The sequence below is a fragment of the Phyllopteryx taeniolatus genome, chromosome 10, assembly GCF_024500385.1.
Source record: "Phyllopteryx taeniolatus isolate TA_2022b chromosome 10, UOR_Ptae_1.2, whole genome shotgun sequence".
Lineage (NCBI taxonomy): Eukaryota > Metazoa > Chordata > Actinopteri > Syngnathiformes > Syngnathidae > Phyllopteryx > Phyllopteryx taeniolatus.
The window spans coordinates 29,594,099-29,609,273 of NC_084511.1; the positions used below are offsets into that span (position 1 = coordinate 29,594,099).

Sequence of the window (15,175 nt, forward strand, 5' to 3'; positions counted from 1 at the left end):
GGATGAATATCTTTTTCTATCGCTGATGCAGTTGAGCGACTGCTTCCTGCGTTCCATTAGCAAAGCTCGCCTTAATGGTCCAGCAATCGCACTGAGATTTTGGATCACACCAACTAATCACCACATGATGACACTGACCTATTTCATTTAATCCCATGCATAAAAATCCCCTGCATAATTGTGATTTTAAATAATCATTTCCCTGTGCTCATTTCGGTTTGAAATAGATAAGTGTAGCTACATGATCAAATGTTTCACTTTCAAACAATAAGGTACCATTTGGTTATCAAGGTTGTGAGATAATAATTGATGAGTGAAAGTTATATTTGACATTGAAATGATTGATTAGTGTAACACGGTGATGCTGGTATAATTTTTGCTCCATTTACAACTCATTATTTGGGATGATTGCTAAAATATCTTCTCTAATTTGGGTGTCACGATGAGTATTGCACCACAATGAACATTTTTGGCCTACACCGAAAATGAGGAAACCGAGCCCGAAAACCGAAACACCCCAAAAATGTAAACAAATGTGTCCAGTTTGTTAATTTGTGTGTTTGTTCTAGTTCAGTCCATATGGAGGAGTCCTCGGTGATGCAGGGAGCCCAGGGCGTTCTGGTTCAGAACTGGCCCACGGCATCAAGCGCTGCTGGTAAGAATCAGTCGGCTCATCCTCACCTCATCAAACTCAGCTCAGGGAAAGGAAGTCCTCATCAAACCACAAATATGGATTTTGACAACAAGCTCGCCTCAACTCATTGTCCACTGCTGCAGTTTGAGGGAATTCCATTTTGCAGCATTTGCAGTGGCGTGAGGAGGGATGCACGAAAAGCGTTTGACCGTGGGAAAACAACACAAGATAACCAAGCGATCGAGCTTTGTAACGATTTACTTTTATCATCTTCTTTACAGTTAGTGCTTTGTCTTTTGTCTTCTTTTCTCACCCCCCCCCCCTCTAAAAAAAATATTAATTAATTTTAAAAAAAAGAAAGGTAACCAAACATAAGACAAGGTGACCAGTAAAAAAAATATATTAATTAATAAAAAAAAAAAGAAAGGTAACCAACCATAAGACAAGGTGACCAGTAAAAAAACATATTAATTAATTTAAAAAAAAGAAAGGTAACCAACCACAAGACAAGGTGACCAGTAAAAACAATTATTAATTAATTTAAAAAAAGAAAGGTAACCAACCACAAGACAAGGTGACCAGTAAAAAAATTATTAATTAATTTAAAAAAAGAAAGGTAACCAACCACAAGACAAGGTGACCAGTAAAAAAACATATTCATTAATTTAGAAAAAAGAAAGGTAACCAACCACAAGACAAGGTGACCAGTAAAAAAAAATATTAATTAATAAAAAAAAAAGAAAGGTAACCAACCACAAGACAAGGTGACCAGTAAAAAAACATATTCATTAATTTAAAAAAAAAGAAAGGTAACCAACCACAAGACAAGGTGACCAGTAAAAAAAAATATTAATTAATTTAAAAAAAAAGAAAGGTAACCAACCACAAGACAAGGTGACCAGTAAAAAAAAATATTAATTAATTTAAAAAAAAGAAAGGTAACCAACCACAAGACATGGTGACCAGTAAAAAAAATTAATTAATTTAAAAAAAAGAAAGGTAACCAACCACAAGACAAGGTGACCAGTAAAAAAACTTATTAATTAATTTAAAAAAAAAAGAAAGGTAACCAACCACAAGACAAGGTGACCAGTAAAAAAAAAAAATTAATTAATTTTAAAAAAAGAAAGGTAACCAACCATAAGACAAGGTGACCAGTAAAAAAACTTATTAATTAATTTAAAAAAAAAGAAAGGTAACCAACCACAAGACAAGGTGACCAGTAAAAACAATTATTAATTAATTTAAAAAAAGAAAGGTAACCAACCACAAGACAAGGTGACCAGAAATGCAAATAAATGTTTTCAATTCAGTGAAAATAGATGTGAAGAGTGTGGATAGCAGTGTAATGAAATAGAATATAATCGCTCAATTAGGTGGATTTTGTATCTCTCCGGGACTTATTCAGAATTTGTAGGATTACACTGAAAGACAATCGCAGGAATGTATTCCTTTTTCTCGTGACATGGACATTTCCACTACAATGTTGGCAATATTTCCAAGCTTGGTATTAGAGGTTACAAGGCATTTTAACCTTGCAGTGATGTCTTTGCTCTGAACATGACAAAGTCAAAAAGTCTAAAAATGGGAAGTACGCATATAAAGACTAATGACCTATTTAACCTGTTGTTTTGCCAGTGCTGTATTGTGCTATATGACTCTGAAATGTCAGTAACAATGTTTTAAGTTGTTTATTTTCTTTAAGTAACTTGACGCGCTCTGTAGTATACCAGTATTTTCCGCCACACTTGATTTCATGTGTATAAATCCTAACCTAAAATCCTACTGTAACTGCTTTGAAATTCTGGTCAAAAATGGAGAGCTGCTGTGGGATTTGATGATGCAGCGCTTCATGGGATTCCACAGAGGCGGCCATGTTGCTGTAAATAGGTCCTGTTGTGAGCATACTTTTGTGCTCATTTTCATGTCCAATTTCCCAGTTGTCTGGTGTACCGTGGCGTTGCGTTGCGTTGGCAAGGGATGCTGCCCACGCCCCTTCCCTTGCACGCATACGCACCCACAGCCTCTTCCACTCGGCTTTTTTTTTTTTTTTTGGGTTAGTTTTTATTTGTATTTTTTTCATCTTGGCTCAGGACTCGCAGCATGGATGCACTTCCAAACTTGAAGGTACAGCGACAGATTGTGACTTTTTTTTTTTTTTTTTTTTTATATGATCATCGTTATCCCGATTAGCGACTTCAATTTTGACCTGAAAGCCACTTTATCTTAAGATCAAAATGGCTTACGGTTGGATTCACAAAAAATTCGGGTTGAGAATATGAGAAGATTTGAAAGGCAGACCTTGCTTGAGGGGAAAATGTATATATATACATATATATTTGCGATGTGGAATACCCTGGAGCATATCGCAGGTAGGAGAGAATGACATATTGATTTAAAGTGGCTTGGCTGTCACCTCAGCACGAGTCACAGGCTCTTCTATTTATAACTTAAGTTTGTCAGGCAAGCTGCAACCCTCAGCGGTACATTTGCAGTTTCGCAAAAAAAAAAAAAAAAAGTGTGTGTGTGTGTGTGTGATTACACTAAAACCAACCCTCCCTTCAATCTTACCCATTCGTCACATGTAAGATGAACTTGTTGATATTCACCAATTAATTAGTGTTGATTACATCTGCGCTGTCTTGTGCGTTTTTTGTGTGGAGAATATGCATCGCGTGTGTGGCTGCGAACGTAGTGTTCTGCGCCGGCCGTGACAGATGGAGCGCAGCCCATGTCCGGCTTAGTACATCCACGTTAATGGAATCAGGGTTCTGCTGGCTGGCTGGCTGGATCTCTCTCTCTCTCTCTCTCTCTCTCTCTCTCTCTCTCTCTCTCTCTCTCGCTCTATTCTGAATCAGCCGCTGTCACCACGACTCCTACTGCTTTACCGGAGGATGTTGTTTCCACGGCAACCATTCACGAGGCCCAATTATCGACGGGAGGAGGGGTGGGGGCCGTCCAATCGAGGGAGGTGTGAACATATGGTGCTGGCCGAAGGATGCTGGAAGGACAAAGGGAGGTGAAATGCACTTAGAGAGCGTAAGGGGGAGGACAAATGGGTGTGTTGCAGAGGGGGAGAACTGCAGGTATGAAGTGGAACGGGAGGAAGGGAGCACCAGAGTGACCTACATTCACTAGGGAGGAAAAAGACTGCACAACCGGATGCATGTTTGCCGCGGTCTTTATCCTCATTGATACACTCGCTCATTTAAACCTACGACAATAACGGATCAAAATCATTTTGTTCGGCAAGATTATTCATCAAGCGCAGAGAGCCGGGACACCCAAGAATGGAAACCTCGAGTCCGCGCGTTGCAGACTTCTGTGCACTTTTCTTTTGGGTCTGTCAAGATTATTTGCCAAATTCATTCTTGCTGTAACTACTCTTCCTTTTGCAACAAAATGACAGAACCACAAGAAAAAGCCCAACTCTGATTTATAGAATGTCATGCGCGCCGATGTTTTGAACTCCGAAGTGTCGTGCGACTTTGGAGGCATATTTTTCCAGAAAGGATTTGTGGAGTTCCAAATTGAAACAGGGTTGTTTTGAGCTTCCTCTGCATTTTGACAGGTGGACATTATATGTGATATGCCAAATGAGAGACTTTACGCAAAGTCGATATGGAGATTTCTAAATAGACGGCCTCATTGTGTTTTTCATTTGCTGAGGTGCCATCTTGAAAACGGGCGTGGTCACGGATTTGCATTCTGTCACACAACAGTCGAAGAGACCACCGCAGTTATGCCAAATTAAAAAAAAACATTGATGAAAATGGACCTAGTCCTTTAGTCCTTTCCTTTTTTTTTTTTTTTTTGCCTCCCATCGTGTTTCGTATCTGCGTCACAAAATCCTGCCTCATCTTCATCATCATTCTCCTTCTTCCTCCTCACTTTATGTAACGCTGCGCTTCTGTCCAACAGTCCGGCAAAGAGAAATGATTCACAAGACTTGACCGAATAGCGCTTGTCTGGTTTAAGTGGCTGTGAAAATCTTGGCGGGCACTGGACACGGCAGAGATGTTCTTCCGCAGAGTTCGGCTATGTTCACGCAAAGAATGAGGAGGGCATTCACAGACTGTAGCGTCGTTGCGGTGACTTTTTATATGGAGAGACCGAGAGGAATAATCGCCATTGAGGTGTTAACACTGACGATCGGCACTGATGCGATAGATGAAGACCGTGATGGAGAACGGGGAGCGACGTGACTGCGTTTACGCGGTCGACTGCGTGAAAGGTCGGAGCAGCTGAAGGCTGGGAAAGGAAAAGCGATTAGTTTTCAACGAGGCCAGTCTGATGCCACAGCACGGAATATAATCCGTCCGGGGACGCTGGTCGGCTTCCGATTGGTTCGGATTTGGGAGTATTACTTTTTTTTTAAGAGTCATGACATGATATTTTTTGACGGGACCACACACACAAAAAAAAAAATAGCCTTTTACAGGTGGGCCTTGTATTAACTCTTGACTTTAACCAGTATTATGTTATTATATGATTTATACAAATACATGATTGGTCAGGTGACTTTTTCAGATACATGCTTCCTTCTGCTTCGATAGTTTTGAAATGGTTCTCTCTTTTTTTTTTTTACAGCATTGTTATAATTTTATCATTGATAATAGTTTTAATGTATGTATTAAAATAAAAGGTGTACTATGACGAATTGTGTTTTCTAATTCCAACGAATAAAATAATAGTCAAAGTTACTCGTTGAGCGACACCGGATGTGACAATTGCGCCGAGATTTTCCCGTACGAGACGAATAAATAGCAAACAATAACAGATTCTCGCTTGTCATTTCAGATGCCGAAGGGGGAGAGGTGTCCCCCCCGATGGGTGCCGGAGTTGACAGCAACAGTTGGCACTTTCGCTACGGCCCCGGGGGTCCCGGCGCCCCCCCGCAGCACCTGAAGGCCGGCGAGGTTCCGCCGGAGGCGTTCATCATCCCCGGCTCCCCCGCCATCATATCCATCAGACAGAACCAAGGAGGAGAGGACGACAAGAGCGACTTTATCACCTTCGGAAAGAAGGAGGAGGCCAAGAAGAAGAAAAAGAAGAAGAAGGACAAGAAGGACAAAAAGGGCAAAGATGATGATGAGTAAAGAAGCAAGAAGTGAAAATTGGCAAAGGAAAGAAAAAGGGTGTTGCTAAAACAGAGGTACCAACCAAAGTCCACTGGGTTTGCTTTTAAGCTGGCCTTTACCTTCAGTCCTCACTGAGGTCAATTATTGATCTTGCCTTCAGAAACAATAAAAAGATTGATTTTCATCCACGCCCCCATGTGCCTATACACCCCGAGTCAACGAAAACGTTGCTAGAAAATAACACAGGAGCACTCTTTAACCCCATCCCGATTGTTTAGCCTCCTTCAACCCGCCGGGCACGTTGGCACCTCTGTATTACCCCCTAAACCCCAAACCATGAGAAATCATTCTCTGCGAGAGAAGACAAATACTTTGTAAAAGCTCTGTGCCAGCCAAGAAAAAGGAAAAGTCAGGTGTGTGCAATCTGGAGCTGGATACACAACACACACACACACACACACACACACATGAATACAATATACACACACGACTTGTAAATAGCACAGGGGGAGAGTCACTGAAACGAAGGCTAACATTTCCAACAAAACTGCTGCAGTTCTTACTACCAACAGTGTTTCCTGTGATCGCAAAAGAATCCACACGCATGCACGCTCGCACAGTCAAACATGCTAACACACTTTTTTGCCATGTGGACGCTGACAGCACTTGAGAAAAAGCTTCAAAAAAAAAAAAAAAAAAGTCAAAATTCAAAAGGCAACGAGAGAAAATCCCGTGCTGAAAACGAGGCACTGTCCGCTTTTTGCCACCTATGGGTTATCAACTCTCAGGATGGACGGCGCATCCCTCTTGCGATCACGCTGTATTTGCCGACTGCTTCGAAAGGACCAAGAGAGCGAACGCTCCCGCCGGAAGCCCGATGCAGAGAGCACAAGCAAGTCGGAGGAGGGATGGGGAAGATAGCTCGCGCTCTCCTCTCGAACGGACGACTCCGGCTATCGGTCAGTGGACTCTGAAGGAGACGAGCAGAATCTTGAGATTTTGGTAACAGCCCTTCTTATGTCCCCACGCTGCAGCAAAAGCTGAAGGCTTTCTGCTTTGAATGTTTGGTAGCAACCAGCCCTTAAACCCAATCCCGTTTCAACTTCTCACCTGCTTGTGCTCCTCCTATGCTACCACAAAATATCCCCCAACCACAACCCCACTGACTGCCTCTTCATGTCAAGATGAAGTAAACCTACTTTCCTTAATTCTCTGAAGAGATTCACAGTACGTGTTTTGGCCATTTTATGTCGAGACCCCTCCCACCCACTCTCCTGTTCCTGCATGTATCCCTCCAGACACGTACCCCCTGCTCAGGACCCGTCCTGGGAAAACGGCCTGCTCTGAACATTGTGGTGTGCTGACAACAGCATGGAGTAATGTGGATGTGGCCCATTCGGGGTGGTGGAGGGCGGCGGGGGCGGGGGCGGTGGGGCGGTGGGGGGGGTCCATACACCTTCAACTTGTCTCAAAAAGTGCAAAATGGTTCAGTGCTTTTAACGTGAATACTATACGTTGCCGTTCACTCACTTCCTGTTTGTCGCCGCTCTCGGGAGACGAATCAGGTGGGATTGAGATGAGTCACAGTGGCGGAAGACCGGGCAGGAAGCGAGGTGGCGGGCGCCCCCCTGTCGTCCCCCCCCCCCACCCCACCCTCAAGTCGATTGCTTATCATCATCGAGTCGCATACTATCTTTTATGTACGCTGTAGATGTAGCGTTTGATTGATTGTCTCTACACGAGTAATTGAACCTGCTTAAAAAAAACATTTACAAATCTGGGGCTTCCCCGTTAACGGCAAAATTTCACCAGTCGTCTGTCCCGAGGCGATGACGACGAGGCTGAAACTTGCGTCCGTGCTTCTGTGGCTCTCACTCTCCTGCCTGGAACTCGTTCCCACCTCCCCCAAAGTTTTGCGGCTCGGTATGATGTCACTCCATTAAGTGGCTGCTGCATGTACTGCTCTAAGGAAACATACTATATAGAGAAATATATATATATACATAGATAGCGATGATTTTTTTTTTTTTTTTTTGTATTATCATTTTTTTTTTCTCTTCATTACTCACACAGGAAATACTTGTATGTACTTCTCTTGTCTATGCCGAACATCTACGTATGTATTAAAAACGTCACGCTCTGCAGATGTGCTATGGCATCCACTAAACCTTTCGATATTTGTAATGCTATAGTGTGATATATACGTTTTTAATGCATTTTTCCCAAATTTGTATTTAGGCTTTTGAAAACAAGTCAAAAAAAAAAAAAAAGAAGAAGAATTTCACGCTGTCCAGCTTTGACATGATGATCTAACTAACACTTGTAATATTGTAACTGAAATATGTATGATCATATGATGAGCAATCACTTCCCTTTCATTCTTGCAAAGAAAAAAAAAAAAAAAAAAAAAAATCACCCAAAAAAACTGGGGGGGAAAAGTATATGTAGTGCTTGTATTTAGTGAGCTTTCATGCTGTCATTCTTTCCCAGTGTTTGGTGGTGAACTTTGGTGGCAATGTGCGGTCCGGATGAGGACCAGCCCAGATTTGTTAGGATTTTTTTTTTTCCGTACACCTGCTCATCAAATGTGACCGTGAAATAGTGACTTTCATTTACTTCCATTCCCATTTTGCCTTTCATTTGACCTAAATGGAAACAGTGGTAATGTGTTTTGTTTATAATTCACAAATAAAGTTTTCTTTCTTAAAAATAAAATTGAAATCGTGTCTTTGAGAGAATGAGACATCCATTGACCTATTATTTCAGCATGCAGCAGGGGAAAAAAAGAGTACATACAGCACTGTACACACTTCAACCCCACTTGCCACATCTCAGTGAATGAACTACAGCAGTTGAAATCGATTGGTTTCACAGTGTGATTGGAGACCAAAATCAATGGAAATTCAATTGATACAACTGACTGGCTTTAGGATCAAAATGCATGTGGAAAATAACCATGCTGATGCAATTTTTCAGAATATTTTCCAGCTTATAACGGGGCTCAGTGGTGCCTCCACATGGTTTAACTCCTTCACTGCCATTGACGGAGTTTGAAGTCAATGTTAACTGGGGGGGGGGGGGGGGGGGGGCTGGCAGTGAAATGAATTCCCTCCTTACAATGTCTGGGCAAGCTCCTGATGAAAAAATGAAAAGACCACCACGTCTGATGTGAAAGGATACTGGACTCGAGGAATTTCTGATTTCAGACAAACACCAGGCACACGTTTACACCACACCTTCCTCAGCCGGACTAATTTCTTTATTGGGTAAGAACAATATCACATTTGTCCAATGAAAGCATGGAATCACTTCAAGTCGACAGGCACGTTCCCCGCGGAGGTGACAGGTGGCAAGCAGATCGACCTGCAGCTGCATTTCGACTTATTAGTCTGATGCACTTTCGCATATGTTCCCAACGCTCCCTTGAGAATGGAAGCTTCCAGACACAAGAACCTCATTAGACAGAGTGGCTAAGTAGATTTACTTGCTCCCAGAAGGTATATCTGCTATAAAGTAAAAGGCATAGATTAGCATTGCTGGCCTAAATTAATCACATTCAGGCCTCTTCTCACAAGGACACTAATGAAGGCAGAACATTATTTCGGTTTTGAATAAGCGGTCGTAGCTGCTCTTAAGATTATTCACAATTCAAGAACATTCATAACATTTGTCTGGATTAATTGTTCAGATGAATTCCGGTTTGTAACACAATAGTACTGATTTTAAATGTGGTATATACTTTTAAACAATGTTGTAAAAGACATGAGAACAAAAGTGTTAACTGGCCAGCAGGTCCAAATTCAAAACTAAAGAACATTCAGAGTTCCCACAGCACTCAGTTTGACTTGGCTCCTCTTGAACTTTCAATTTGACCTTCTCCATCTGTACGAGATCCTATTTATGTTTAGGGCAGTCTCGGCCTCGGCATTTTTTCAACGACAAATTATTGGCTCGCTTTATTAAGGCCGAATGCACAAAGTTTGGGCTCATCGACGCGAGCCGCTTCGACTGCGGCGTACCAACAGAATGATGTCAAACAAAAACTCCAAACAGGGCAGATGGTGCGGCGTTGTAAGTCACTACAATTGTGTCGCCTTTTGACTAAATAATAAATACATTCACTAGTAATAAGTCATCTGCTCATTTGTGTTCCTGTCTGTGTTCCACAGTTAAATTTGAGGAACCAAATGTCGTTAATGCTGCTCTCGACCGGTCTCATGCAGTCTGCGTGGCTTTCGTCTCGTTTCAGAGAGGGATGGTATTTAGGAGAGAAGTTCAAAAGTTCATGTAGCGCCAGGGGAAATGCTTCATCACGTTCTCTTTTTTCACGCTGTCCATCAATGTTTTTTTTTTTATAGCTACGACTGTTGGGCGGTGGGGGGGAGATCCTGGAGCAACGTTGAAAAGATCTTATATGTTCGATCGGCAGAGACAAATCAAAAAAAAAAAAAAAAAAAAAAAAAGGCACATGCTCACCATTGTGTAATAATTGAAGACCACTTTACTGGAAATTGGTGGCCCAAATCTGCTACTGCGCCTCTCCGAGTGCATGCCAGTGCCGAGGTCAAAAGTGGATGACGAGCCTGCTGGGGCAGCGAAACAACAACTGTCGCGAGCAGAAGGCGCCATCTTCTGGGAAAAACATCACGGCGCATTTCCTCAACAGGACTGGAAACGGAGAAATGACAACTTTCAGCGCGCTGGGGTTCCATCAATCATAGTTTAAGCAGATATTCTAGATCCTTAGAAGGCGCACCTGACGCTGCGCCATTGGTGAGAGTGCAATAGTATAGGAAGACGCTCGTTTCAAAGGCATTTCAACATAATCAATAATAATCATATGTCACGGGTTCGGTTTTGGAATTTAAAAAAAAAAAAAAAAAAAAAGGAAAGAAAAGATTATGGCTCCGTTGGAAAACTTCTGCGGTGATTGGTTTTGTTTACACCAGGTCCCCTAAACAACAGCAGAAGGGTGGCCAACATTTTTGCAGTGCAAGACAAAGTTTAAACGAAGTTAAAAAACCAAAAATGTTTTTTAGATTAGAGGTTTAGTAAAACTTACGTGGAGCAGCGAGGGGATACGCGACGTTGCTAAGCCCCGCCAGCACGAACGACTGCCGTAGCGGTCCTTAAATACCCCTTAGCCCCTCCCCGGAAGATACCAAATCACAATTTAGTTTTAAGAAATAAATGAGCAAAAAATAAAGAAACACTCATAAATCAACCATCATCCGCCACATAAAATATATTTCCATACAACTGTTACCTCATTCGAAACAAAACCATCATAAACAATGAAATACTTTTCTAATCAGCAATAATGGTTTAGTCCGCGGTCACCTGACCTTCTGTAGCGCGCCAATCAGCCTGTTAATGGCGGGAACGGGAAATACCCCGGCTTGGCCGCTGGCGTGGACAAACACAAGACAATCGGAGGCACAAGAAGCAGGTGAGCATTTGAAACGTCGTCGGTGCCCGGCGGTACCCGGAGGTGCCCGGCGGTGCCCGGCTTGCAGCCTCGCACGCCCGCTGCGACAAGCACTTTGGGCGTGCGCACAAGTGCGGCTCGACACGAGTCTTCAATCGAAACCCAAATTAAACAATCATATTTGTCTTCAGTGAAGGCGTTACAAAAACAATACTTTGAAATGTGTGCGAACTTCGTCCAAACTCTATGCATTGTCCATAGCATCTTGAGGTTTAGCAAATTCGGACTATTTTGACCTTATGAACAAATGTGGGCAGGTGAAAAGGTTTTGGTCGTCACTTCATCGGTTTTTGTTTGTTTGTTTGTTTTTTTCTTTTTTATTTCACAGGTTTCGCAGGTTGAGCTACACAGACAAATGTTGGTATCGAACAGGCCCTGCCAGTATGATAATGTTGCGCAATTGTTGTTGCCTGTTGTTGTCCCTGTCCATGGTACCGAATGTTCGTGACCGCTAGATATTTATTTCCCCCCCCCCCCCCCCCCTTTGCAGACACAGCTGCTAAAACATTTGGAGCTTGCTGAGGGATGCATCTCGCAATATAGTCTCACAACGTACAAAACACCAATTATTATTATTATTATTATTCATTCTTGGGTCGTATGTGTGGCAGCATAAAAGGTTTTGTGCTGGCAATTGACTGTATATATTATTTACAAGGGGATGAAACTTATTATTATTATTATTATCTTAGCTCTAATATTTGCATTTGTTTCATCCCCTTGTTTATTATTATTATTTAGCTTGGCTCAAATGATATTTAAAAATGTGATTTCGATTGCAACCGTATGCTGCCGTATGTGCTGCCATATGTTTAATAAAAATGAATGATGACGCATCAATACTTTCTGCGTAGCATTTGTATGTCTCCACATTGTTTTTTTTTGTTGTTGTTTGTTTTTCCCTGTTTCATCCAGGTCATTTTCATTTTCGGGGGGAATTGAATCGACCATAACAGGGTTGATTCCATGTGTACATTCCGTTGGCCGAATTATTAACGGCAATTAAAAAAGTGTGAAAATATGTTTTTTTTTTTTTTTTTTTTTTTTTTTTGCATTTATCGTGCGCGCAACTAAAAGCAGATGTCTCGAGCGTGCAAGGACAGGGGGTGCCGCTGTGAGCTCACGCAAATCGCACACATCTCCGCCCACGCCTTAGCGAATTCAAGCCGCTCCAGGAATCTTTGTCATTTTCTCGCCGCTGGGTTGAAATGTAGCATTGCCCTCGAATATTTGGAAGAGCTGCACGCGTGTGCCCTCTCGCAACAATGGCAGACAAAGGAATTTCAGCGGCGGGCCCGATTGTGTGCATTTGCGCTTTGATGGCGACGCTGCCCCTCGTTCGTGGAGATCTCAGCTATTCGCTTCCGGAGGAGATGGAGCGCTCGTCTGCGATCGCAAACGTAGCCAAAGATCTCGGAGTGGACCTGGCCACGTTGTCCTCGCGAAAAGCTCGGATTGATTTCGAGGACCCTCGGAGACGTTTTTGTCAGGTGAATTTGCGCACCGGAGATTTGATCGCAGCGGAGAGAATTGACAGAGAAAGCCTTTGTGACAAGAAGCCGTCGTGTGTGCTCAAAGTCGATCTGCTTCTGGAAAATCCTCTCGAGCTGCATCGCGTGAGTCTCCATATTCAGGACGTGAACGACAACTCGCCGCATTTCAAAAAGAATTCAATCGAAATGGAAATAGGGGAGTCGGCTGAAAGGGGAAGCCGATTTGCAATTGAGGAGGCCCATGATGCAGATATCGGACAAAATGCCGTGAACAGATATCATTTACAAAAGAATGCTCACTTTATTCTCGCTGTTGACAACGATAAGGTTGAACTCGTTCTCGAACATAAGCTCGACCGAGAGAAGCAAAGTCAGACGAATTTGCTCCTGAGCGCTTTCGATGGCGGCTCCCCTCAGAGGTCAGGAACCGTCGTCATCCACGTCACCGTGCTGGACGCGAATGATAACGCGCCAGTGTTCGCCAAGGCCCTTTATAAAGCCCGCCTGCCTGAAAACTCTCCTCCAGGTACAACCGTGATGCATGTTAGGGCGACTGATGCTGACCAAGGCGTCAATGGAGATGTGACGTATGACTTCGGCCACGTGTCTGGCATTAATGTGAATGTATTCTTTATTGATCCTGCGACGGGGGAAATTAAAGTAACAGGTGTGACTGATTTTGAAGAGAAAACGTCATATGAGATGAGAGTAGAAGCCAAAGACAGTTTGGGACTGACCTCCTACGCTAAAGTTATCATAGATATTACAGACGTGAATGACAACGCCCCAGTTATCACGATCAAGTCGCTGACCGATGCGGTGGCGGAGAACGTGCCGCCTGGCACCGAGGTGGGCATCGTTCACGTGCAGGACAGAGACTCTGAGCAGAACGGGCAGGTCCGCTGCTCCGTCCAACAAGACGTCCCCTTCCGCTTAGTTCCTTCCATCAAGAACTATTATTCTCTGGTGACTAGCGGCCAGCTGGACCGCGAACTGGTGTCCGATTACAACATTACAATCGGCGCCAGCGACGAGGGCTCTCCTCCTCTGTCCTCCCGGAAAAGTCTTCACCTGTCCGTCGCCGACGTCAACGACAACCCGCCCGCGTTCGAGCGGGAGTCCTACAGCGCCTACGTGAGCGAAAACAACAAAGCCGGCTCGGCTTTGTGTCGGGTCGGCGCTCGAGACCCCGACCGGAGACAGAACGGCACGGTGGTTTATTCTCTGTCGGCGGGCGCGCAGGTGAACGGCGCCCCGGCGTCCTCCTACGTGTCGGTGGACGGAGACACGGGGGCCGTCCGCGCCGCTTGCTCGTTGGATTACGAAGACCTGAGGAGTTTTCGAGTCCACGTGGTGGCCAGAGACAAGGGTTCTCCTCCGCTGAGCAGCAACGTGAGCGTCAGCGTGTGGATATGGGACGTGAATGACAACTCTCCTCAGATACTGTACCCCGCCCCGGAGGGCGACTCCTTCATGACCGAGCTGGTCCCCAAAGCTGCGCACGGAGGCTCCGTGGTGTCCAAAGTGATAGCGGTGGACGCCGACTCCGGACAGAACGCCCGGCTGTCCTATCACATCGTCAAGGCCACGGATCCGGGACTTTTCACCATCGGTCTCCAGAGTGGAGAGATCAGGACCCGGCGGGACATTGGCCAATCTGACAGCATGAAACAGAACCTGATGGTGGCGGTGAAAGATAACGGACAGCCCCCTCTCTCCGCCACCTGCTCCGTGTATTTACTCCTTTCCGATAACTTGGCCGAGGTGCCGGAACTGAAGGACGTTTCTTCCGACGAGCGGGAGAAGAATTCCAAAGTCACCTCGTATCTGCTGGTGGCGCTGGTGTCCGTGTCCACCTTCTTTCTGACCTTCATGGTGGCGGTCCTGGCTGGGAGCTTTTGTCGCAGGAGAAAGCCCAGACTGTTGTTGGACGGAGCGGTCGCCGTCCCCGGCGCGTATCTCCCTCCGAATTACGCCGATGTCGACGGCGCGGGAACCTTACGCGGCGCCTACGACTACGACGCCTACTTGACGACGGGCTCCAGGACCAGCGACTTCAACTTTGTGCGTTCTTACGACGACGACACGCTGCCCGCGGACCGCGCGCTCGCGAAGGGTCCCGGCGACTTCGATGAGATGTTTGGAGATCTTGACACAAAGGTAGGAGTCTTTTTTTAATTCAAAAGTAATTCCATTTATTAAATGATTGAAATCCATTGAGCTTTTCTTTCTTGATACTTTTCCTGCCCATTTGGTGTTCGACTATTTATGAGTGTGATCTGTAAAGTACGTCTAGCAGATATTAGTTACAAATATTCAACTTTCAGATGAGAAAGTAACAGGGGCGGCGGAACGGCTTTGAAAGCTGGGGGGGGGGGGGGGCAGTTCTTTTGGGGCACGTCTTCCTGCTCTGAGGGCACTTTTGCTCCTCGGAAAACAATCGTCGACGGGCGACTTGGGGTAAAAAAACAAAAACAAA

At 44.3% G+C, this 15,175-nt stretch overlaps 2 protein-coding genes and 1 long non-coding RNA gene across 31 annotated transcripts in view; 2 read left to right on the plus strand and 1 right to left on the minus strand.

Moving 5' to 3' along the window:
• LOC133484589 (protocadherin alpha-C2-like) overlaps positions 1 to 8,430 on the plus strand; it is a 285,315-nt gene extending 276,885 nt beyond the window's left edge. For 12 of the 26 annotated variants that reach the window (XM_061787418.1, XM_061787424.1, XM_061787422.1 and 9 more), the window contains exons 3-4: positions 570 to 655; positions 5,435 to 8,430. In XM_061787418.1, coding sequence (XP_061643402.1) covers positions 570 to 655; positions 5,435 to 5,733 — 385 coding nt within the window. In that variant the 3' untranslated portion in view covers positions 5,734 to 8,430. The remainder of the gene's footprint in view (positions 1 to 569; positions 656 to 5,434) is intronic. The other 14 variants (XM_061787433.1, XM_061787435.1, XM_061787437.1 and 11 more) reach the window with 2 other exon arrangements.
• A 526-nt stretch (positions 8,431 to 8,956) lies between these two features.
• On the minus strand, positions 8,957 to 10,928 carry LOC133485309 (uncharacterized). Of its 2 annotated transcripts, none has more exons than XR_009790657.1 (4): positions 10,778 to 10,928; positions 10,472 to 10,669; positions 10,192 to 10,383; positions 8,957 to 10,103 (listed from the first exon to the last, which is right to left on the minus strand). It is a non-coding gene; the product is annotated as an uncharacterized LOC133485309 (long non-coding RNA). The 2 variants fall into 2 exon arrangements; XR_009790656.1 differs by having other exon boundaries at positions 8,957 to 10,032; positions 10,213 to 10,383; positions 10,778 to 10,923.
• A 1,347-nt stretch (positions 10,929 to 12,275) lies between these two features.
• The window catches only part of LOC133485289 (protocadherin gamma-C5-like), a 294,682-nt gene continuing 291,782 nt past the window's right edge, over positions 12,276 to 15,175 (plus strand). The window contains exon 1 of one of the 3 annotated variants that reach the window (XM_061788779.1): positions 12,276 to 14,856. In XM_061788779.1, coding sequence (XP_061644763.1) covers positions 12,469 to 14,856 — 2,388 coding nt within the window. In that variant the 5' untranslated portion in view covers positions 12,276 to 12,468. The remainder of the gene's footprint in view (positions 14,857 to 15,175) is intronic. The other 2 variants (XM_061788764.1, XM_061788774.1) reach the window with 2 other exon arrangements.